The sequence below is a fragment of the Sceloporus occidentalis genome, unplaced genomic scaffold, assembly GCF_023333645.1.
Source record: "Sceloporus occidentalis isolate IW3139 unplaced genomic scaffold, rSceOcc1.0.p SCAF_41, whole genome shotgun sequence".
In the NCBI taxonomy this organism is placed as follows: Eukaryota; Metazoa; Chordata; class Lepidosauria; order Squamata; family Phrynosomatidae; genus Sceloporus; species Sceloporus occidentalis.
In genome coordinates, this window is record NW_028317021.1 from 2522056 (window position 1) to 2547792 (window position 25737).

General features: G+C 39.2%; 1 protein-coding gene across 5 annotated transcripts in view; it reads right to left on the reverse strand.

Annotated features, from left to right (window-relative positions):
• Positions 1-549: 549 nt before the first annotated feature.
• The window catches only part of DGCR8 (DGCR8 microprocessor complex subunit), a 37927-nt gene continuing 12739 nt past the window's right edge, over positions 550-25737 (reverse strand). Inside the window, exons 5-15 of one of the 5 annotated variants that reach the window (XR_016277266.1) lie at positions 22543-22825; positions 19335-19532; positions 18104-18205; positions 17033-17131; positions 15568-15650; positions 13989-14089; positions 12279-12385; positions 9971-10098; positions 9347-9460; positions 7122-7960; positions 550-1973 (exon numbers count right to left, since the gene is read on the reverse strand). Coding sequence is in view for 3 of the 5 variants with exons in the window: in XM_089489712.1 (XP_089345838.1) it covers positions 7877-7960; positions 9347-9460; positions 9971-10098; positions 12279-12385; positions 13989-14089; positions 15568-15650; positions 17033-17131; positions 18104-18205; positions 19335-19532; positions 22543-22825 (1299 nt within the window). In the remaining 2 variants the exon portion in view is untranslated. Of the gene's footprint in view, positions 7961-9346; positions 9461-9970; positions 10099-11997; positions 12057-12278; positions 12386-13988; positions 14090-15567; positions 15651-17032; positions 17132-18103; positions 18206-19334; positions 19533-22542; positions 22826-25737 lie in introns of those variants that run through there. The other 4 variants (XM_089489712.1, XM_089489711.1, XM_089489710.1 and 1 more) reach the window with 4 other exon arrangements.

A 25737-nucleotide genomic window follows, 5' to 3' on the forward strand; every position in this document is an offset into this window, starting at 1 on the left:
AGGAGGGCTAATCTTTAAAAGTGGATTGCATCTTTTTATGAGATCTGTCTTATGATGCATGCAGGTACCTAGAAAATATGCTTGTGGAGGAACTATGGCTGGACTTACAATCCAGCGAGGCCCCAAAAAAACATACTTTGTCAACCTGGCTCTTTCAAAGGGTTTCTGTAGCCTCCTGTTTTCAATGTGCTCCTGTAAATTTCATTTCCCAGTACCCCAAAATCTGACAAGGTGAATTTTTGCATTGTGGCATCATGACATATAATATAGTGATAGCGTTCCATCACATATAACGACACGGTCTCAGCAAACATTTGTACTTTTATCCAGTCATATTACCATAATTTACTGGCATGCATGTACTTGGCTTTTTCTGACAGTGCAACAATCATAGTTGAAGGTATAAAGATGGATTCCATGATGAGCCATGGCAGATATCAATCTTTCAGGGAAAAGAACAAGTTTGGTACTAGTTATTCACACAGTCTTATGCAATAGGAAAGTTTATTGCTCAGAACTAATATTTGGGAAACACACAAGAAACTGAAATACGTAACACAGAGGTTTAATGCAGGCGGCTTTATAGTTGCACCAACTGAGCACTGGCATCAAGGAACTGCACTCAATACAATTCATACAGCACCCAGTAACATCAAGTTGGTCACATTCATGTTCAAAATACAAATAATCACTGCAAGTTGTTCTAAATGGCAGACAAGACTGGCTTAATCTGGAACTGTTCCCACAGACACTGATTTTTCTCCAGTTCCACCAAAATCAAGAATACATGCTGTAAATGGGGCTTGAAAGAAATACTTTTGCAAGTTTGAGAAGTGTTAAAAGAGCATACTGGGAGTTTCAGTGTCAAGCGCTAAAATGATTAAGCTTTAGGTGAATCGGATCTCTCACCAAAGTTAGTAACTTTCCACTCAGTATTAAACATTCAAATAAGTCAGTTATCTTACAGCTTTTGAGCAGCACACAAATATGTAAAGCAAAAGCTTTCCAAGAGGATGAAAACAGTTGGGTTAGTGAAATTCAGCCACATTTAGGTACTGCACTAAGGGGGAAGGGGCTTGATGCAGCTTTCCTTTAGTCATTTGTAAAGATTGAAGCCATTATAGTTTATTAACTAGAAGAAAAACACACGTTACAAGAACAACACTTTTGGAAGTCTTGAATCACACTGCATAAGTATCCATGCAGAAGCCAAGGTTAAAATGCAACAATCTACCCTCTATATCATAGCAGCTTGTGCTTATGTGCAAATGCATGACTGTTTACACCTCAAACAATAGTAAACATCAGAATTACAACAACAAAAAATGCTTCACAGTGACAACAGCAGTTACATTACTTATCCCAGCAGTTATTGCGCTTTGTCAACATCGTGCCAAAAAGGCTGCAGCACTTTTTTTAAAAGGATGCATAATTTGTAGCCTTTGGTTCACAATGACACAACTGGGTGTTTTAAGGGCAATGGTCACCTGTGCAGGATTTACATCTTGAGACTGAGGTAAAACTAAAGCAAGATGGTCAGTATGGCATACATTTCGAGAATGAACCATCCAGGGGTGGGGGTGAGGTGGGGGTCTGACTTATGGCGACCTAAGGCAAACCTATCATAAGGTTTTCTTGGCAAGATTAGTTTAAGGGGAGGGCGGTTGCCCTTTCTGAGGCTGAGAGAGTGTCCCTTGCCCAAGGCCACCCAGTGGGTTTCCGTGGCCAAGCAGGGATTCAAGCCCTGGTCTCCAGAGTCATAGTCTAACACTCAAAACCACTACACATCATGCTGGCTCTGTTATGTCGGGAGCCTACAAAAAAGTTCCATTCTGAAAGGGGTTGGATGGCAGGTGAGAAGGTGCAGAGAGCAGCCCTTCAGATGATAGACTGGAGCTCCCATGAGTCCTCGGCAGCATAGACAATGGTGAAGAATGCTGGGAGTTACGGTCCAATATCTAGAAGGCTGTACACTGCCCAATCCGAAGTGGAGAGAAAAGTGGTTACCAACATGTTGTCAATCAGGCTTTTCCTGCAAACATGAACTGGTACACAAATGTAAACACCTTTAAAAGGCATAGAAGCCGGTAATATTTTTAGCATAGCATGAGTGAAGTAGAAAGATTGCAGACTCAAGCTAGACTGTGCAACAGGCGCAGTGCATTGAGAACAATGTCCCATTCATTCTTGGAACAAACTGAAAATCCTGTCCTTGGAAGAGATGTGCGGAATCATGTTCTGAATGAGGAAATCCACTTGGAGGGCATGGTAAGCATTGTGGGTAAAATAAGATTTTTAAAAATCCCGACTAGCAGGAGCTGCAAGTCAGTGTTAGCATGGACTCCCTGCTAAGACTATTAAAAGTATGCATGGCATTGTAAAAACAGGCTTACGACAGAGCTTTAAGCCATTTGTCTCCTGTGGTTCAGAAGAGAAATAGGCATTCCACTGAGTTTCCATATGCCCATTTATTACATGCAATATCCTACTAATGCCTTGCACTCTTCAGTAGTGGGTGTCAATAAAGAGTGGGCAAATTAAAACGACCGTTTGCTAAGCAGTTACCTACGCCATGCCAGGCACATGCCCTTTGTTAAGAGCATCGGTCTTTAAATGATCAGAAGGGGTGTCATGAAGAGGGAGTGAGCTTGTTTTCTGTTGCCCTAAAGAGCAGAACAGAAACCAATGGATCTAAATGATAAAAGATTCTCTCTGGAGGAGAGGAGGATTTTTATTTTTACTGTAAGAACAGTTTGACAGTGAAATTGGCTACCTTGGAGGTGGTGGGCTCTCCTTTGGAATGCCTTCAATGGAGATTGAATGGGCCTTTCAGGAGTGCTTTGGTTGTGTATTCCTGCATGGTGGGGGGTTGGGCTAGGTGTCCCTGGTGGTCCCTTTCTAGGGGTGTTGCTATGGGATTTGGGAATTCAGTCTGCACCAGGTGCCAGCACTGCTCCCCAAACATCTGCCTCTTGGCAGAAACAGGCTGTGGCATTTGCCTGAATCCTTTTGAAAGGCTGGGGCTCAGTGGAAGAGATGGGGTGAAGCTCAGAAAGCTAAAATTTTGAATTATAAAAATGATTAAAATTTTATTCAAACCCATCTTATCAACTTGTCACTTTAACCACATGTAACTATATAAATGTAAATACATGTAGGCGGCATGTATGATATTGTAATTTAAAGGTATAATTTTAATTGTGCCAGTTGCATATGTCACAACTGTTGCTGCTGCATTCAGCCATGTACAGGATTTACAATTTTGGAGTAACATCTCGTACAAAAACATTCCTAAGGATTCTGGATGGTATGGTCAATGGGGCTGACACTGCAAGTTACTGCAAGTGACACCAAGCCTAGTGATGCCTCTGCCCCTTCCAACTCAAAGATTCTATCTTACAATTTCCCAGATTTCATCTTAGATGGTAAAATATAGCCTCGGTATGATAAATCATTGGATTACCAAGTATTTAAAGGTATCCCACAACTAAGTTGCCATTTTTCAAAGGTCCCCTCTCACGTTTATCCAAATTTTAAACTAAGCACTTCACTAATATAATGGTAAAGATGCAATTTAACAATTGCCTCCTGATGCCTTACTTCCCTTACATCTTACAGCCAGATGTCCTGTCGGAGAGAACAAGGAATTACGTCAGAAGCACTGAAATAGTTACCTATCTTTTGTATTTCTGGAATAAATCATTGGATTGCAGTGTTTTTGCTACTCAAAATATCTTGTAAGCAAGTACCAACAATTTAAGTAATTTACCATATCAGCATATCCATGTTCTTTATTCCAACTCAATCTAATTAATGCAGACGTTACTGAAGAGCTGCCTGATGGACCCAGCCAGATTATACTCTAATAGTTTCCACAGCAGAAACTACTCTGCAAATGCTGAACATTTAGTAAGAATGCTGGTGACAAGTTTTCAAAATAGGTTAAAATTACACGTGATGGTAACTGAGGGCAGGGGTTGGTGCTCATCTCCATTACTAAGCCAAAGAGCCAGCGTTGTCAAAGACAACTCTGTGATGATTTGGCCAGCTTGACTGCAATCAATGCTGTTACCTTCCTACCAAAGTGGTACCTATTTATCTACTTAGACTTTTACATGCTTCTAAACTGCTAGGTTGGCAGAAGCTGGGACTAGGGATGGGAGCTCACTTGGGCTTCGAACTGCCGACCTTTCGATCATCAGAATTGGCCTCTCAACCACTAAGCCACTGCATCCCTGTATCTTATCAACCGCCAATTCTCGAGCTACAAAGAGAACATTTGTTTTTTTAACAACCGTATGATGCAAGAAACTGGGACACCAGGACTTACTGGTTGACAACTATTAGCCAGAGGACTTATACTTTAGGCAACCTTAGACTGTGGAACGACCTGCTGGAAGAAACTCGACAGCTGAACATGCTGTCTGAATTTAAAACAGCATTAAAAAAACACGTCTCTTCTGGCAGACTTCTCTAGATGATTTTTAAACTGTCAATTTGAAATGATGAATTTAAATGTAGATTGTTTTAATATGTGAGTGTCTTATTTGTCCTTTTAAATTAATGTACTTTTTAACAGATGTGTTTTTAAACTGATGTTATGTATTTGTTAATTGTTTGTTGCTCCCTGCTTTGAGTCATAGGGAGAGGCAAGTAAGAATTAAATATTACTACTGCTACTACAAGGGCCCATTGTGCAGTGGCAAGATGGAGGCATCTGGAGGGGTTATCAACATCCATAAAGTCAAGGAATGTGTGCTGTAGTTTCTTTGTTATTTTGAGCTCTGCCCCCTCCCCCTCATCTATTACAAAGCATGGACCACATTAGTGAGAACAACATCAGTTAAGAATTCATTGGAGAGAGTAGGAGGAAGGCCTCACCACACCTCTGCAAGGCTGTGGCCAAGATCAAGAGACGTATGTGTACTGCATCGCTGTATCTCCCAATGGTACCCCACCAAAAATTAACCTTATAAGCAGTGCATCCCCTTCAATGCAAGCATTTCTGTGTTGCTGGCAAGCAGGAGGATGAGGAAGGACAAATCCATCTGTTTGCCTGAAACTGGGCACGCTTCAACGGGCATCTGCAGAGACCTCCAGGGGTCCTTGCAAGCCTTTTAAGATTATATCATTGCAGCATATCCAGCTACAGGAAAACAGCTGGATGCATCCTCACTCAGTGTTAAGGGAACTGCTTACAAGCAAAGTTTTTGGGGGGACTCCAACCTCTGCAACAACCGTTAACGTGAGTTGTGATGTCTGAAGTCTGACTTGCACCATCATAATTTACTAACAGGATGCCAATCTATAAATTGTAATAGGAAGCAGAGAGACTCTACAGTTAACAAACAGAGACTAGATTCTTCCATTGCACCCCCACTCGACTCTAAGTTTCAGTGTTGCATTCTCTGGGTGGTGCTGTAAGACATCCAGGATGGGATATGCGCATAAGCTGTTCCCGGGTAAGTGAGGGTCTGTGGATGCCATAACTAGGTTGCTTCTGCAAAAGCACAGCCTGAAGTGTCTACTGAATGTACTAGGCCTCATTCAAATTACCACATGACAAATTTCTGAAAAGAGAGCATTTGGAGAATGCAGCATGGCAGATATTGCTCAGCTGGGACTGCCTGAAGTAGACAGACTCCTGGAAAATCTAATTTCTGTGTGCATCCAAGAAAATACTTATGCTTGAATGTTCAAGCATAAGTTGCACAATGCAAGCACAGTGGTTATGTTGACATTGCACAATGGCTATATTCAGCTGATGGTAGTGGAAGTGCAGTTGCAGTTGCACATGACAGACAGAGATTAACTTTATTTGTGCCTATCATTGTGCACTGCACAATGGGGCCCATGGACAGACTTTACTATTTTGAATATTTTTTGTGGAGGTTTTTGGGCTATGTGGCCATGTTCTGGAAGAGTTTATTCCTGATATTTCACCAGCATCTGTGGCTGGCATCTTCAGAGAAATTTTCCATTTTGTATGGTGCTTGCATAGTGCTAGCTTAGCATAATTTTACCAATGGATATACACTACCTTGCAGCAATGTAAGATTGTGGCCACTAGGATTGGAATGTTACCAAAACTCAAAACTCATCAGAGCTGGCTGCCAGAAGAATGAGGAAATGGTAAATGCATCTTTTCATTAAAAATAATGAGAAACGAGTATTTCCCAGCTGTCCACAAATGGTATACTAAAACCCTTACTGAGCAAGCTTGTCCAAAAGGCCAGCGAAAGGATGCATCAGCCAGGAATTAAATATATTATTAATCACACTTTCAGAGATTCATGAGCTGTCTCATAAGGAAAATGGAAATATTTATCACACTTAATCATTAGTTACAGAAAGGAAGTTTTGGAAAGTGTCATTTGAAGTGCATTTTAATGGTGGCAAAGTTGTATACAAAATTTATATATTTTTTTCATTGTCTTTCTCCCAAAATGGGATTCACATCTGTTTTATTTATATTCTTATTACAGCTTGCCTACAACTTTCTTATGCTTGGATTCTTCACATACAGGCATAAAAAATATACTTACATAAGAGCTATATCTGTGCTATACTGGTATGAGAATCTAGTCTTACAGGTGGTGCTTACAATCTTCTTTTTTCCTTGCAATTTATTTTGCATACCAAATATTGTATATATTTCATAAAGGAACTATACTGTCTCTGATACTTTTAAAATTGTTTGCCTATGCTCTGGTAAATTGCAGCATTTGTCCATAAATGATTCTTGGTCTAGGGCAGGGTTGGGAAAATGTGGAAGGCTAGGGGGGCACTACATGCTCCCACCAAAAATAATAGTAGTAATAATAATAATAAATAAAAAAAAATTCCCTCAAACACCATCTTATGTGGGAGAGCATTTTCACCATGATTTGGGGATATCTAGATGTCTCCTAGAAAATGAAGTCTCAATTTGAGCCAGCTGGATTAAATACAATTATGCTACATGATAGATGCTGTTTTAAGTGTTGGAACTGTCAGTGTATTTTCACATTGCCTTTCAGCTGGGGTCTTAAAAGTGACACCAGATGCATGGCACAAAGCACTGCTAGTGAACATTGATTTTGATTAATATTATGGAAGATTTTCTCACAAGTCCCACTTACATGAACAGAAGTTGCAGAGCAGTAGTACTCAGTCAACCCAAGGTTCACTGCGTCAATCAAATTAAGCCTATTCTTCTGTTTGTCTTTTATGTAAAAAACCACCGTTCCTGCTTTTGAAAAGAAAGACCCAACAATTAAAATGGGGACACTTTGGTGCTCAATATTGCTATGAATTTGTTTTATTGTCTAAGAGGAGATTAGTGTATCAGGATAGTTTCTTTAAAATCCTATGATATGACTGCCAAAATTTATAAACATGGGAAACTAGTGGCCCAACCTTCATGAAACTAAGGAACACAGCTTTCCACTTTTTCTTCAATGTAGCTGTCAAAAGTGTCTTACAGTGCATATTATTCTGTGCTACAATGCAACAAAGCTCTTCTCCAGAAAAAAAAAAAAAGGTTGTCAGCATACTCATGTAAGAAAGTGTTTGGTAGCCTTCCTATATTATATATTTGTTATCTACTCCAAGCACATCCATTAAAGACAGCATGGATACTGCCGGGGGTAAGTGGGGTGGATGAATGCTTCCTTCAGCGTATCCTCTCTCAACAAGCCTGGCTCACCTGAATAAATGTACATGATTAACAAAATCTGAAGTTCAGTACTGTTGCCCTAATGGTGCAAACAAACAATGCATATTTGAAGCTGATTGGATTGTTATTTTGCATTCTGAGGCAAATCAGTTCCTAAATTGTCAGAAAAACTAGCTTCTTTCACTTGCTTTATTGCTTCCCAATTCTTACGCTTTCTGGTCACACGTCAACAGTACACAGAGGCTCGCTGCCAGGTTGAGCAGATTCTACAATTGTCATTTTGGGTTTCTTTCGTGTTTCCTCCTAAAATGTAAAAAGCCAAATGTAACAACATATAAACATAAGCTCTGCTGAAGAACAAACATTCTAAAAACTATTTCCACAACAGACAGAAATTTAGCATTTGGTCCTCAGTTAAAGACGGAGAATAACATATTTTTCTTTAAAACAACAAACACAAAATTTGCTTGAATTTGCACAAAACAACTGGAACAGATAGTTACTCTATACTTGTAGTTCTTTCATTGGTCAAATACGAACTCACACTTAGGGGCCTTGTTCCTTCATACAGCCATGATCATAACATTCTACAACTGAGTATGGTTTTGATGGTATCCAAAAGGAGTATGAGGTGCATCTCAGCAGATTCTTCTCAGTTCCTTGTCTCCCACTAGAAGTTACTGGTGCAGATGTTGAAAAGGGGGAGGAGTGTGGACTGTGTACATTCAACAATGACCACACAAAGAACAATTACAGGGGAGTATCTACTTCTTCATGGTATTTGTGACACACACAAGAGACTGAAATAGCTTGCTGGAGGTGAGTTCCACATCAAGTAAGAATAGATGACCACAAAACAAATGGAAGCATTGGGCAAACTTCTGTTGTCTAAATGGTAATGTCATATAAACCTAGCCAATTGTGATGTAAACAGGTTCATAGCAAACATGGGTCTGGAAACCATGCCCTAATGAGTAGTAACTTAGGAAGCTGGGTATGTTTAGCCTGGAGAAGAGAAGGTTAAGGGGTGATATGATAAACCCTGTTTAAGTATTTGAAGGGGTTTCATACTGAGGATGGATCAAGCTTGTTTTCTGCTGCTCCAGAGAATATGATCCTGAACAATGGATGCAAACTAGAGGAAAAGAGATTCCATCATTAGGAAAAACTTCCTAAAAGCAAGAACTGCTTGACAGTGGAACACACTCCTTCCTCAGAGAGTGGTGGAGTCTTCTTCCCTGGAGGTCTTTAAACAGAGGCTTAATGGCCATCTGTTGGGGATGCTTTGATTGTGACTTCTTGAATGGCAGGGGCTGGACTGGATGGCCCTTGTGGTCTCTTCCAACTCTATGATTCTATGGACTGGATAGCCTCCACTACCCATTTAATAAGCCTCTCAGAGGATACTGAACGAACTTTAATGGGACCAGAGTAACAGCTGGGTAGATAATTCAGAATCCCTGAACTGAACAATGTGATGGATTATTTATTTTTATAAGCAAATATATTAACTGAAAAAGAATCACATAATAATAAAAAAGTATTCCTAAATACTATCCCACTCAAGAAGATCTTTCGTATATTTAAGAAGCAATAATCAGGAAGGCAGGTTACTAGGCAAAACTATTAATGACTTTATGAATGTTCTCAGCACTGAACAGCAATTTATGTTAATAAGCATACACTCACCCTTTCTTGTGCCAATTTTCTCATTTCTTCCTGTAACTTGTTCAGAATGTGTAGATTTGGCTTGTTCTTTTTGGCATACTGCTGCAGTTCTATCACACTTTTATCAGAAGTCTCCTGCAAAAGAGTGAAGAGTTCTCACTGAACTTTCCCATCTTCAACAGGATTAAGATTATTTCTAAATATGATTTTATTTGTATTTGCTGCACTGAGAAAACTCAGCACAGTTCAATAGTGCATCTTTAAGTGGAAGCTGCTAAGCTAACGATAAAACAAATTAACAAACAAACAAAATCAACATTGCAGGGCTTCTATATCCAATCCCCTCCTGTAGTGGTTCATGTGATGAACCTTTTCTGGGTTGGGATATGCATTTGCCACTTGATAGTCAGAAAGTATAGGAACTCTCTCTGAAGCACATAATTCTTTCACAGTTTCTTGTTATATAAATTATTGCAGTGGTCAGCTTAATACCATTTCACCAGTGAAGACTTGATATCAGAGAAGTTTTATTGATTGTGTAGGTGACAGTATAATGAACAATAGAATTTGAATATTTTAAAGACCATTGAAAACAGAAGTATTTAAAACAGTTATAGAACAAGCTATATATAGTATTACTCTTACCTGCTTAACCATTTTACTGCTCTCTCTGCCATACATGCGCAATAAAGAGCCCCAATTTTTCACATGTGGGTGAAGCAACTGAAGGATTTTCTGAGAAGCCAACTGTTTTCCAACTCTCTTGTTCTTACCTGATAAAAATAAACCAAGTCTAAAAGTCAAGCTCACAGATTAAACAGAATTTTGCACAATTTTAAAGTTTTTCCGTGTCATTTCTGGGGTTGCTAAATTTCCTGGAAGATTCAGGGAAATTCGGCCTTCAGGGAAATTCAACCCTCCCGCCCAAAAAAAACCGGCCAAAAATATCTTCCCGCCCCCAAAAACCTCCCGACATACCTCCCATCCTGGAAGTCCTGCCCTGTTTAGCCTTCCCATAGTGCCTTGCACCCCCGACCCAGAAGTCCCACCCCCATTCCAGGAAATTTGGGGGCATTCTGGGAAGCTAATCAGGGAATTTCCTTCGAGAGTGATTGGCAACACTGGTCACTAGTCCCAGCTTCTGCCAACCTAGCAGTTTGAAAGCATGTAAAAGTGCTAGTAGATAAAATATCACTTCGGTGGGAAGGTAACTGTGTTCTGTGCACTCCGGTATTTAGTCATGCTGGCCACATGACCACAGAGTTGTCTCTGACAACACTGGCTCCCTGGGCTTAGTAATGGAAATGAGTGCTGCTCCCTACTGTTGGACACAATTAGACAATCATGTCAAAGGGGAAATCTTTACCTTTATGGTGCTACAACAAATTGTTGAACCCAACTTTCACTGGTTATTTTTCTACAGCAAAAATGCTTATCCAACCCCTTAGCCATCTGTGGACTGGAGCATCCACATAGCCCCATTATCGCCAATGGCAATAGCCACGCATATGTTGTGCCTATTGACGGTAATGGGACTTGAGGTCCTGCTTTTTTTGTATCGGGGTGGGGTGGGGAGATGGGATTGAAAGCCCTCTGATACGGAGGGCCAACTGTATGACTTTAGTTCCAGACTAGGTTACGTCTACTTAATTGTCACTGATTTCATTAGTACTTAATTCATGACCAATTATTTCTATGTAATCAAATAGCAATTAATTTAGTAAGGAACCAATCCAAAAAATCTAAAATAAAGAAGAATGGCCTTTCTGCCTAACAGTCACTCAGTAAATTCTTAAATCTTTTTTAATCACCTCCACTTGCATCATAGTAACTGTACAAGTTTGTTGTTGTGAGCCTTCAAATAGTTTCAGACTTAATGGCAACCCCAAGGCAACCCTATCATGGGGTTTTTCTTGGCAAGATCTGTTCAGATGGGGTTTACCATGGCCTTCCTCTGAGGCAGAGGCTTAACTTGCCCAAGGTCACCCAGTGAGTTTCCATGGCTGAGCAGGGATTCGAACCCTGATCTCCACAGTTGTAGCCCAATGCTCAAACCACTACATCATGTTGACTCTCACCAAAAGTGGTCTTTAATACAGCAAATTTCCTTCTCATATAGTTTAACCACTGAGTTATAAACTGCTTAAGAAATTGCCACTAGGAAGGTCATTAGCAAACTGCTTGCTAATGATGGACATCTGCATATTAAGAAATATTCCAGAGAAGACAAAGAAAGTTGTGTTTGCAATTCTCCATTATAAGTTATTCAACAAAACACCCAATGGCTAGCCCTTTTCCATTTCCAGTATTTGAGCATGGTATCAAAAATCAAGGGCAAACGTTGGAAAGAGCATTTCAGTTTTTACTTATCTGTGTTTAACAAGTCAAAACCCTGTCTTTAAGGAGTACAAAATGCCATGCTGAGTATAAAACCCCAATTTCCATAAATCTGTATTGTGGCAATAATTTTACTAAGCCAACCAAAAGGACAGCACAATTTCTGTGGACGCTTTCAAGATCGCGTGTGTTTTTGTCAGACAAAAGGTGTTTCATACTAAAAAAAGAAGTATGGTAAAGGGAGTGGCGGGAGCCTTCAACGATGATCTTGAAGTCAATTATACTGAGATGTTACAGGAGGAACTGCTTATCAGAAAGCCGTGTTATAGGTTTACCTTAGGGTCATGATAAGTCAGAAACGACTTGGAGGCAGACAACGACAGTGCCTTCATGGCTATGGAGTCAGTATTCATAGGAATAAAGAATAAAGAAAAAAATACACTGTTTTTGTATTTACTGTTTGGATATATTTTATATTGTGACGGCTTTTAGCTTTTAACAATAAATTTCTATTCATAAGAATCAAGGATGAACACAAAGGCATATTTGAGAAGATTCTAATCAAAACAGATGAAAAAAGAAACAAGATTTCTCTCAAAGAAACAGTCATACTTACACCAGCCGCGCACAGTATGCTTCCCACATGTCATGACGTATTCACTCTTCTGATTTTTACCAGGAATTACTTCAAACTTTATGGATGTGTCACCCATGCCATGGTTTCTTGAGGAAACAGAGAATACTGTCAGCATCTTATACAAGACATCTATTTAGTTCATGGGGGGGGGGGGGGGGTGTTCTGGACTGGAGGTTGCATTCAGCTCATGGGGGTTCCTTTTCTGACCCCTGAAGCCCCTCAAAGCACCCAGACTCCCAAATTAAAAAATCATTCTGAAAAATTTAAAAAAAAACTACCCAAGAGACCACAAAAATATGGTAGCTTGATTCCCTTGGCTCCCACAATATGCTCAGCACTGAAATTCAAATGTATTTCGGCCACTACCTGGAACTGAAAATGATGTAACATGGCCCCCTGCACTTCTGCAGTTGCCCACTCCTGACTTAAATGAAACAAGCCTGGACACTGTGGTGGAAATATTCCTTGTTGAAATAAAAAACTATAGAAAGATGGAGTCACCTTTGTCAGCCAGAGAGATGGTTTTTGAAATAAAGGCTTGGAGTTTAGAAAAACTAGAGCAAAGGAATAATGAGTGCATCTTGACCTGGATGGAAGCTGGCACCAGTAAAAAGACATAACATAAACTACTGAGATAAGGACATTCAGAAGCAAGGTTAGGAGGAAAGCCACTGAATTCCTACAGGAGGGGGTAAGGAGTGAAGATGCAGTTTTAATGTATGCATGTATTTCTGTTCTGATTGTAAGAATTCTGTATGTTTAAATTGTAATTAGCCAATCAGGTGTATTGAAGAAGCTTCTTTGTCTTGAATAATATAAAAAGAGCCATTTTGTCTTGTTCGGGGTCTCAGCTTTTGGAACTTGAATTCCACTGAGTTCATTGTTTTCCTTTGTCGACAATTGGAAATAAACGTATGGATTTTCAATTACTAGGTCCTCTTGCCAATCCTATTGCTCTGCCAATCCTAGAAATTTAAGTTTCCTGAAATTTCTGTTACAACACCAACATCCCAAAAGCCAGTAAGTTTAACTAATATAACTCTTTGTATTGAAACATGTTTATTATTTTCTGTTCAACATTACTGAAAACATAAAGGGTTGATAGTTGTGCTCAACAAAAGGACAGAAAAAAAATCTATTTCTAACATCTGCAAAGAAATAAATGATCAGCATACTAGCCAAAGTTATGCACTTTTGAATCACAACAGTTTAATACTTAACTCTTCCCTTTAAATCAATGTGTTTCTCAAGTACTTAATTTGGCTGGACTATACGTAATCCATCCATGCCTAAAGTGCACACACACAAAAAAGCCTCTGCACTTTTCCACTCATTCATAGTTGTACAGAGTAAAGGTACAAAAAGGGGGCTAATCTGGAGGCAAGCCCCACTTTTATTTGGCACAGTACTACAATGTGAACAAGCCTAAAGGTGACCCCGGTGTGTGCGTGTTTATCTAACCACTGACCTCTCCCCAAAGTATTTATTGTAACTGTACATAAGAGTATCACTATACTGCATGATGTGCAAAGCCAGATACTTTGCCTGTACTATGGAATTGTAAGGTTCCCAGAGAAGACAGAAGCTGGCTCCTGAGTTCAATACAATGGCAGCTATCATGAGAGCTGCCTGCAACTATCTCTTGAATCTGACACTGCTTGGCACCACATTAGCAGCACCCAAGCTTACCTTTTAAGGCACTCATGAAGGATTTGATATGGAGACAAAAGTCCAGCTTTACTAGTCAGTTCATATACCCGAGAGTCCTCAATACTGATATGGTTGAAATACTGGAATAAAATTGGTATATCATCATTCAATGGTAAAATATTAATTAGTAATCCTAGAGAGGTTTAAATGTTACATCCAAGCACTTTCTGAATTTTATTTGGATATCACTAGACTACATGTAGATATTATAAAGCACATGTCCATTTTTTTAGCCATCAAACTCTGGTTAAAATAATTAAAAGTGCAAACTTATGCTCATCTACTTGGCATTTGCTTGGAATGTATGTGCTTCTTACAGACTGGTGCACTGGGAATGACTGTGAGGACACAGTCCTTGTAGAGGACACATCTTTTGGTAGATTAAACTCTACCACCTGTTCAAGGCAAGGAATCATATGATACAAAATCTCAATTCTTAAAAACCAGATTCCTAGTTCCTCTCGCTAGTTCTTCTTCCATAGTCAAATGTACAGAAAGAAAGTAGGATGAGAGGGAGAATTAGTTTTTTGTGGGTTTTTCGGCCTACGTGCCATGTTCTACAAGAGTTGTTTTCTGACGTTTCACCTGCATTTGTGGCTGGTATCTTCAGAGAATGCTGGCATGGGAGTGAGTGGGGTAAATATACTGTCTGAGAGGAAGTGATTTACATGTTAATCTCTGTTTTGGTCTACTGGTGAATGGCAAGGCCTCAGGGTGAGAGATATGCGAGGATGATTTGTGTCTATTTAATTAGTGATCTGTTGTCTGCTGGGAAACCCCCTGACCCTGGGTGATGTTCCTTTGCATGTGCTGAGTCTTGATTTTGGTGTTTTTCAGGACTGGTAGCCAAACTTTGTTTACTTCCAGGGTTTCTTCTTTCCTGTTGAGGTTGTCCAGGTGTTTGTGCATTTCAACGGCTTCCTTGTGCATTCTGACCTGATAGTTCTTGGCAGAATGGGTCAGAATGCACAGAAAATGAACCTGTGCTGATTATGCACAAGTTACTTAGTGAACAAAACTACTTTGCTATATCTTAATGAAAAAGTCTGATTTCTTTCTCTGTTAGATATTGTGTGGGGGTGGGAGATTGTTCAAACTTCAACCTAGCATATTAGAAACTCTGCTTGAGAGAGATTCCCTAATCCTCTAATATATTCCAGATCTGATCTTTAAAATTAAACTTGATGTCACATGATCCCTTGCCTTGCCTGGGTGGCAGTAGAAGTTAACCTATACATGGATAGATCCGAGGCTGTAGAAAGAGAATGTCAGCTGAAAAAAATGTTAACTACAATTTGACGATGAATACTGTTATTAATTAAAAGTTTTAATATGAAACATACTAAATTACTATCTTAAAAGCACATATAATTCTGAAACGCAAAATAAGAACACAAGTAATAATACCAGCAATGTGGCAATTTTCAATAGCACCTATGACACAAGAGCAGGTCAAGTCTCATTAAAACTGCAAACCTCTATACATACTTAGACATATGTGAACACAGTGGAACTTGCTGCCAAGTAAACACAGAGAGGACTATACAATAAACCGTACCTCTAGTTCCTCACTATCTTTGGGCTTTTCCTCAGAGGTCTGTTTAACAAAATCAGGAATAAGGATTTCTAGTGTGGCTCGAGCTGTAAAAATAAATTATTGAGATATTTAGGGCCTTTGTGTAATCAGGTATTCTGCCAAACTTTCTTCCGAAGAAGACAGATGATCATAAAATGTATTTTCCAGTTCTGTTTCAAAATGGTAAAGAGATTTTAGTCTACTGGTGTTGAAGTCAGTATTTTATGGGAAAAGCTTTGGAAAGTTAGAAGCATACATTTACAGAACTACAAGTACAAGCCATGCTGTCATATTATCTATATCTAAATAATTCAAACTACAACTAAAAGAGATTCCATGAAACATTAGGAAGAACTGTCCGATGGTAAAACCTGTTTGACAGTGGAACATGCTGCCTTGGACTCTGGTGGAGCCTCCTTCTTTGGGGGCTTTTAAAAAGAGGCTGGAAGGCCATCTGTCAGGAGTGCTTTGACTGTGTATTCCTGCATGGCAGGGAAGTGGACTAGATGGCCCTTCTGGTCTCTTCCGATTCTACGATTCAGGCTCTGATCAAGCACCACTAACATGGCAGGCAGAAGACTTCTCTTCCAGATGTTCTGTACCAACTCCTATGACCCTTGTCACTGACCATGTTAGCTGGGGCTGATAGGAATAACAGTCCAAAACATCTGGAGGACATCAGTTTAGCAAGGTGGAATACTGCACAGCAGAAAGGCTAGAGAGACTGCAATCCTGCCATACTGCTTAAACACCCTTACTTCAAACTGTGAGCAATACTGTAACCTCATGCTATGGCTTTCCTTATGAAATCCTAACATTCGTTATACAAATTAAAGAAGTGAAGGGATTCTTCTCAATTTCGTTACACTACAAAACTCAGAACGTCTTTAAAAACAACAGTACTCAATTTCAACTAGACACTTCATGCCACTTTCCCCCCATCATATATAGAAATTATAGGCCTGTTACAGACTGCCAAAATAAAGCTGCTTCGGGTCTCTTTGGAGATATGCTGTTTAAATGATGCATGCATCCTAAGAATCCGGAAGCTGCACCAAAGCTGCCCTCCAGTGCTTAGGAATGGAGTGTGGCTTTGGCGTGACCTCCAGACTCTTAGGACCCAGGCATCATTTAAATAGCATACCTCCAAAGAGACCCAAAGCAGCTTTATTTTGGCAGTCTGTAACAGGCCATAGTCAGTTCTACTAAGATAGTCCTCTTAGATCAATTATTAGGATGTAAACTCTATTTTTGAGTCCCCACTCAGCCACAGAAACCGATTAGGTCACCTTGGGTGAGTTATGCACAAATGCCTTGAAGGCACATAACAACAAAAACTATTTAGGATGGTGGACCTGACCATCATTATTCTGTGATTGTAGCCAAATGGGCACTAGCCATTAAGCAAACACATCCAACACATGATATTTAAGTATGTATAGGTTACCAGCTTTATTCTTGGCAAGTTTCTTGCTACTTGCGGTTCCTGCCCCATACGTCACTCCATCAATAATAACTGAGGCTCCAAAAGGCTCACTTGGGTTCTCTGTAAAGAGGGAGGAAAGAACACTGAAATCACAATATTCTGAACAAGCCCCAATCCTCTATTACTGAAATGTTTTCAGCTATGTTATAGAAACATTTTGCTTCCATCAGAGTTATATTGAACAAAAATTGGCAGTTTCCAGAATTATTTTAATATGGCCGAAATACTCTAAAGAGTAATTTTCGACATGCTGATATCAATCAATCAATCAATCAATCAATCAATCTTTATTTACGGTCTTTGACCAAAAGTATCTCAAAGTTGTATGCATATTAATAGAACATTTGTATAAAAATAATATATCTAAATAAAATCAGACTAAAATAAGAACATACGAGTAAAAAAGAACATTACACATCACCATAAAGGAAGCAGTCTTCTAACACATGCTGATATCCCTCAAGTGCTTCAAGCTCTCTTAAAACAATACATCTCTAATTTTTGCATCATAAAAATGTTACATTACACCAATCAATGTCCTGATGTCATATGGTTTTGAGGACTATTTGTCTGTGATTAAATTTCAGAATAAGTACTAGTTAAAAGTTTAAGAATAAAGGCCAGGTTTGCTTGTTTTCCTTTTCTTCACCAATTTGCCTGTCTCTTCCCAGTTTTCCTTTAGATTATAAACATGATGGCAACAACTGTCTTGATTTTTACTGAGATGAAAGCTACTTTGGGAACAATTTCAGAGGAAGTGATTTAATTAAAATGAATGAAGTAAAACTTAGGGACATTACAGTATGTCAGATTTTCTTTCTGAACCTTTCTATAAATTATAAAAAAATTATTACTGCATGCGAAGTGTGTATTTTCTATCAATATTCTGAACTGAAAATAAATCTAGATGAAATCTTATGCAGTACTGTCAGTCTTTCTGAATTACTTGTCTCAGATTTAAGAGATTCAAATCAAAGGTAAATACCGCAGATAAATGATTACGTGATCAAATATACTATGCTGTACACTTACCACATTCAAAGAAATTGTAAACAGGTCGAACCTTAAGGACTCGTTGCATATATTCATGAAGGATACAAACTTCAGACTTCCCATTGGGATTAATAACAAATTCTAGAAATACGGAAACATTGTATTAATGCAGTTTTGAGTCTTTATGGAGTTCACTACAACCGTAACTATGTCTAGATTTAAGAGTGTTCCAATCATAAACCATAGCATTTATTTTCCAGTACCCCTTGTTTAGGCACAGACAACCTTCACAAATGCATAGACTTTCTCAAGCTTGCTCTGAGGAGGGGAAAATAAACATTATCCATCTCAAATGTAATGTTTTTAAACAAGAAGAATCATCTGAATCATCTTACACTTCAACTGCAATCCTTTCTTTCATCCCATGAAAATAAGTGAGATGTGTGTGTGTACCAGCCCCTTAATTCCCAAGTATTCCATGTTAGAATGTATTTACAGAACATTTATTTGTTTGTTTGTTTAATATGCCACCCTTCTCCTGAAGTAGAGCCTAAGGCAGTTCACAGAAAGAAATCTATTAAATTCTACCAGTGCAGTTTTAAACAACAATTAAAATCATTACCATTAAAACAATATAAAATTGTTTTAAAACATACAGAAATTAATTAATAAATAAGATACCTATCCCAATTAAAAAGCCTCCCTGGCACAGTTATAGATTAAAATCTTGCTTAAATAAAAATGTCTTTGCCTGCCTGCAAAAGGATGAGGGCCAGTCTAGCCTCTGATGTAAGGGACTTCCAGAAGGTGGGAGCAGTCACCAAGAAGGCTCCCTCTCGTGTCCTCACCAAGCGATCCTGAGATGGTTGCAGGACCAAGAAAAAGCCTTCCTCTGAAGATCTTAGCACCTTTACAGGTTCAAATGGATTCAGGTGAATCTCAAACTACTTTTGAAATTCAGAGGAATAACAAAAGCAGCTTATAATATAGCATAAAGGTCTGCTGCTTCAATTCTTCACAGGCATTGGTTGATCTAGATTACTCAGAAGGTCCCTTTTCAATTATTACTTAGTTGCTGCTAAAATATTTTTTTGGATACCAGCTATATACATTCTCCTAACATTAATTTTCCTTTTAGGTCAGTGTCTTAAAACTGAGTACTCAAATTTAAAAAATTATAATAGTAAAAAATATTCACTTCCTCCTTCAAAAATTCTAGCTAGTAATCATAATACATATATTTTAAACTGAAATTACTAAAAAGGCCTACCTTTCTTGGTGGGTGCATCTTGTACAGACAAGGTAATAAGTTTTTGATTGGCTGGCAAAATGGGTCTTTCAGACTCTGCTTGTTTCCTCTTCATCTCACGGTTGAACTGCCGTCTCTCAGCCCAAGTTCTAAACTTCTTTACAGTTACTTGTTCAAAATCAAAACGTTTTTCAAGGTAGTGCCTAAAATCTTCAAGGTCTAGAAAAAAATAATTGGCCCTGGTAATTTGACATGCTCTAGAAAAAGCTAGCACTTGCATTTAGACTGGGATCAAATGCTTACTGTATATATTCTACTAGAAGTTGACCTCATGTATAAGTCAAGGCAGGTTTGGAGGCCAAAAGCATGGATTTTGCCATGACCCATGGATAGGTCAAGAGTAAACCTTGGAGGTTCTTTTAGTGTGTGTATGGCAAGAAAGACTCTAAGAGAAATAAACTGCTTTGCCAACAGCATGAGGAAATCTGAAAGAGCTGCTATTACATTACCATACTGACCTGTAGATAAATTGACCTGGGATTTGGGTGTCAATTTTGGGGCATAAATTTCTCAATTTATAGACACAGTAATTTGGACAAGAGAAAAGAAGGGGCAACCTGAAGTTTCTTTCACAATACAGATAGCTTTCAAGTCCCAATAGTGCTCCAGTACTATGATTTTATAGCACAGATGGAATGCTTAAAGGTTTATACTGTATAGACATTTTATTTCATATACACTATCTTAATCTGAGGCCCAATTTACAAAATATTTTAAGTAAGATTAAGTCCCTGGCATAAAAGAAGATTAAGAAATATGATGATTGATAGGTGCAGAAAACAAATTACAGTTGGCCCGACATGTCAGCAAGGGTTTGGTTTTGGATCGCCTCCCACATATACCAAAAAATGTAGGACCTCAAATCGCATTATTTCCATGGACACCAATGTGCATGTGGCTGCATCAGAGCAGATGCATGCATGCATCTGTGGATGCTCCAATAGCCTGCTGATATGGAAGGCTGACTGTACAGCAAAGGAAAATTTCTTCTTCATGGTCCTTGTGACTCAAAATATGTGAATCACATGATTAAATCAAGTCTTTCTGAGTAGTGATTTAAATATTGATTTAAATAAAACTGATTTAAATCCAATTCACCCTGGTACCAAATACAGCTCTGTACTACTTGCCAGAAACTCACAAAGCAGCACTTCCACAACAGAATTTCTCAGTTTTGCCTCCCAATACTTGGGAGAGTACCCTCAAGCTAGTAGATAAGTTGCCTTGGAATCCAATCCTGTTTTCTCTTGGTCCCCAACATACAAGAGTCACAGGCCTCTTAGTCATAACTGTCTAAGCCACTGTCCTTTTCCATATCAGAAACAGTCTTCAGGCTGTTTCTCTATTACTATCCACTTCCAAGACATCATTTCCTTCATCATACTATTATGAACATCATTAGCTGACAGCTATTGATACAGAGAGCCCCCAAGAGAACCAAGTCCTTCAGTTCTATCTTGGATTCCAGTTGACCTGCACCAGTCTTGAGTTTTTTGCTTCTACCTATCTCCTTAACAATTTTTTTCTGTCACTATTTCTACTTCAAGTCTAAACTACACAAATGCTCTACTAGGCTCAAAGTCAATTTTACTTGTTTCTTAATCATCACTTTCTGCTTCAAGCCCTACTGTTTTCATTCAATCGCTGATCATTTCTCTCATTTCTATACTCGTGAATCTGTGTTTTGTGCTATAAAGTTGGTAAAACAGATCTAATGGTTCCTTCAAGAGATTGTATAATTCTGATTAATATTTGTCTGCTTCTCTATCACCTTTGACATAATCACCTAATCTCTTTGATAGGAAATGATAACATACCCATGATGTAAGGTCCTTTGTCTTTATGCAGAACAGAAACTCTGCACAGCAAAAACACCGGGTATTCAAGTTAAGGCCCAGCCTCCTCTGGTATCTATCCCAGTCTTTCTCTGGTTAGGGTCCCTCCCTCACAGACCCATGTACTGCAGCCTCTGTGGATCAACCATCTTCTGTGTAACCCTTACCTCAGAGAATCTAGTATCTAGATCCCAAAATCAGACACAGAAGGTTATGGGTTTTTTTTTATCCCAGCACTCAATTCAAGCATTGCAGAAACTCTCAGACTAAAGGAGACAGGAAAGCTCACTCTGTACTCACTGAAAAGAATGGACATAAGATTGACTTAACAGGTCATAGATCCTGTTCCTCAGCTAGAGCTCAAGCAGTTGTGAGAATTTCCTCCATGTGTGCAATCATCACACAGGCCTGTTACAGACTGCCAAAATAAAGCTGCTTCGGGTCTCTTTGGAGGTGTGCTATTTAAATGATGCATGGGTCCTAAGAGTCCGGAGGTTGCACCAAAGCCACACTCCATTCCTAAGCACTGGAGGGCAGCTTTGGTGCAGCTTCCGGATTCTTAGGATGCATGCATCATTTAAACAGCATACCTCCAAAGAGACCCAAAGCAGCTTTATTTTGGCAGTCTGTAACAGGCCACTCTCATTCATTAATGTACACTAACACATAAAATCCACAAAAAGATCATACTTTTATTGGGCCAACCAAAATGAACAAAATACATTATACAAGCTTTTGAAGCTCCATTGGTTTCTTTATCAGAGCCCGCATGGCCAAAGGAGGAGGAATGGCCTCTGCCTACATGGATATCCCTCTGTACCATCTGAACTGAGAACAACTATAACAATGTCTTGATTAATTTATTTTCTTTTTAGTATCTTTGCCTAAAGAAGAAGCCAGTGGAATTTCAAAAGCTTGAATCATGTATTTTGTGCATTTTTGTTGGCCCCATAAAGGTATCACTATTTTGTGGATTTTGGTTCTTACTGTACTTTGCTGTAAGGCCAACCAGCTATACCTGGGTATGTTTTCTCATTCATTAATGTGCAGCTTAATCTCAATATAAGAGGAACGACAGCAAGAAAACCCAACTAAATAACATACATCAAGGTTTTATTTAAAGCATGCTAGATGGATGAAGGGACATCTGGTTTAAAACTCAGAGATCAAATAAACAGGTAATACTGAATTGAGACCGAATTATGGGAATATTTTCTAGGTATCACTTAGGTTTGGAGGCCTCCCACTCAGGTTTTCAGACTTCCATCACAAAGGAGCCTAGAAAATGTAGAGGCAGATTCTCAGAGTCCCAAAATTACAGTTTTCAAACTCACCTACTGATTCATCTTTGCACACTTCAACTTTGGCCTTAACCTGACCTAAAGCTCCTTGTGCTGCATCTCCCCCAGATGTGTCTCTCTCTTCTAAATTCCCAGAATCAGCAGCAGTGGAGTCTGGTTCCTCTGTCTGGCAGTCCAATTCTAAAGGCTTATCCAAGAGTTTAACCGGTGATACTTCACCACTTGGCGTTATGTCATTGCTTTGTTCCCTTTCCTCATTTTCTTTCATTTTCTTATAATGCAAACAAGGAATGCTGCTCAGAGGAGGATCATGTTTCTGTAAGTAAAATATTACATATTAAATTATGAGAATAAGATTACAAATCCAATTAAATCTCTTCCAATGACGATCAAAGTGTGCCGTACACCTGTCCTAAAATTTACTGGTGAGGCTCCAAATTGAGATTTTTGTATAGTTTTGCTATGTGAAAAACTTGAAATCTTGTTGTCTAAGGGTTCCTTTATGCACACATCAAGCCAGTACAGGTTGAGTATCCCTTATCTGGAATTCTGAAATCCTCCAAAAGCCAAAATTGTCCACATGGGTGAGATAGTGGCACTGTTGCTTTCTGATGGTTCAATGTACACAAACATTGGCCTGTTACAGACAGCCAAAATAAAGCTGCTTCGAGTCACAGTGGAGGTATGGTGTTTCAATGATGCATGCGTCCTAAGAGTCCAGAAGTCGCACCAAAGCCACGCTCCAGATTGGAGCGTGGCTTTGGTGTGGCTTCTGGACTCTTAGGACGCATGCATCATTGAAACACCATACCTCCATTTTGACTCGAAGCAGCTTTATTTTGGCTGTCTGTAACAGGCCTTTGTTTCATAAACAATATTATTAAATATATAAAATTACCTTCAGGTTATGTATACAAGGGGTATACAAAACATAAATGAATTTCATGTTTAGGCTTGGTCCCATCTCTAAGATACCTCATGTATCTGTAAATATTCCAAAATCCAAAAAAATCTGAGATTCAAAGAATTTCTGGTTCCAAGCATTTCAGATAAGGGAGATTATTTTTAGTAACAAAACACATTTGCCAGGTTTGTTTTCTACTCATTTGTAAGGACATATAAATTGAAAAATATACCTTGGAAATCAGGAAGCGTTAAGTGATGGTATCTATGATTCATCTATTATTTTCAATAAACAATGTTATTAGTTAATGTTCAGGTATTGTAGTGTAATCGGAGCACCAAGCACTACCGTCACAACACTTCTACAAAGTGCTCATCTTAATAAAAGATTGTACAGCAACGACAGCACTTTGCAGATTGCTATATTCTGAATAACCTCCTTTAAGTCACAAATAACCCACTATACAAGCATACCTCAGGCCTGGTACAGACCGCCCAAAAAGGGCAGTCTCCTGGCACCTGGTTTTGCTCTGCAGGGAAGCCACAGCCTCCAGACTGTGGGACTTTCCTGCAGAGCAAAAAGAACCTGCAAAAAGTGGGTTCTTCTTGCGGCACTGCAGACGCTAAGCATCCGTCACATCAAAATGGCGGTGCCCATCTGTACAGGCGCCACCATTTTGATGTACGGAATACGTGCTAGGGTTGCAGGGTGTCTGTAAGCGACACCCTGAGGAAACCCTAGCATGTCATCCAGACGTGCCACGAGACCCGTCTGTACTGGGTCTCAGTTAGCCCAGTGAAGCTCTTTCTTATGGTGTTGTTTAATGACCGACCAACCCCCCTTTTCCTCCTCATCCTCTGTCTAGCTGGAAGTTTGATAACATCAGCATTGGGAGGATGATGAGGCAGGATTGAAAAAACATAGATCTTTGGTGTCAGGTTGCAGGAACATGACTGCATAAACAATGCAATAAAGCTTGAGCTAGGAAAGAAAGGGATTCTATTTTAGCCAATCCTGCTGCAGCTATATGTATCTGCTTACAACAGGCAAGGTAAATTGCAGCTGCCTCAAAGATGCCCTACTGAGTATGCATAAACAGCAAAACACAGCTTGAGGAGGGCAAATAATCCTGCCTCACAAGTCCCCCACAATGTTATGGCTGTCAAAAGGAAATCATAAGAAAAGAAATATTGTGAAAAAAGTCATCTCAGGATGCATGCTGGAAGAGGCCTTCAAATGGCTGTCAGAAGGCTCAAACATTTTTGTTTACTTAAACAGGGCTCATTGACCTGGATGTTTCATTTCATTTGTGGATAGTGTCAATTTTGAATGAGATGTTTGTTAAACATGTTGAACTGTTTTTTTCAGTATGAGATCATTTCTGGGGGTCCTCATTCCAATGGGGGATGGGGCTGAAGGGAAAAATGGGGAGATCAAAAATACCAGGGCTTACTAAGACCAAAAAGTACACTTGTCCCTCCATATAGGGTTAGGGGAACAAAGACCCCCGTGAATATGGAAAAACCGCAAATACCAAAAACACCATGTTTTTCCCTGAGAGGACACCTCTCTAGGAATGTCTAGGTCCTCTGTGGCCAACATCCAACAGGCACGGACCATAGAACTGCTCTGGAGGAGCTACAAAGGCCTAGTAGAGTATTCTCTCTAGGAATCTCTAGGTCTTTCAGTGCAACTTTTAGTTAAAATTGACCTTGGAGTTGCGCCAGAGGACCTAGATATTCCTGAAGAGAACATATTAATCAAATCTGCAAATATCAAAGCTGCAAATATGGAGGGATGAGTGTAAAAGTAAAAAGTCTGAGGTGAAGCATTCAAGCCTCTTAGAAACATTCCCCGTCCAAGAAACCACCAAATGATGGCATTCAAGGAAAGGTTACTTGGGAACTCAGAGGGCCAGAATCAATCCCAAGGAGGACCAGATTTAGTCCGAGGGACTGAATATGGATATTCAACAGTTGTCACCAATTGTCAGTGATAAACCACACCTCCATGAATTTGCCTAGGCCCCTTTGTACAAGGATGGGAATTCTGCGGCCATGCTAAAATTTGCCACAGAAGATATATGCTGGAAGGGGACCTGGAAAAGTAATTTGCCACAAAACCTGCTGCTTGCAATCTACTATAAATGCTACTTCAAACCACAGACATAATCTAATATTGTCTGTATAAATAAAAACGTAAATGTTCATTTGTTCAAAATCTTAAATCTCTGAAAGCTCTTCACCGATTGCTTTGAAATTTTGACGCAACGTTCCATTCAAATACACACATGTTTTTATATACATATACCTACTCTTACACAG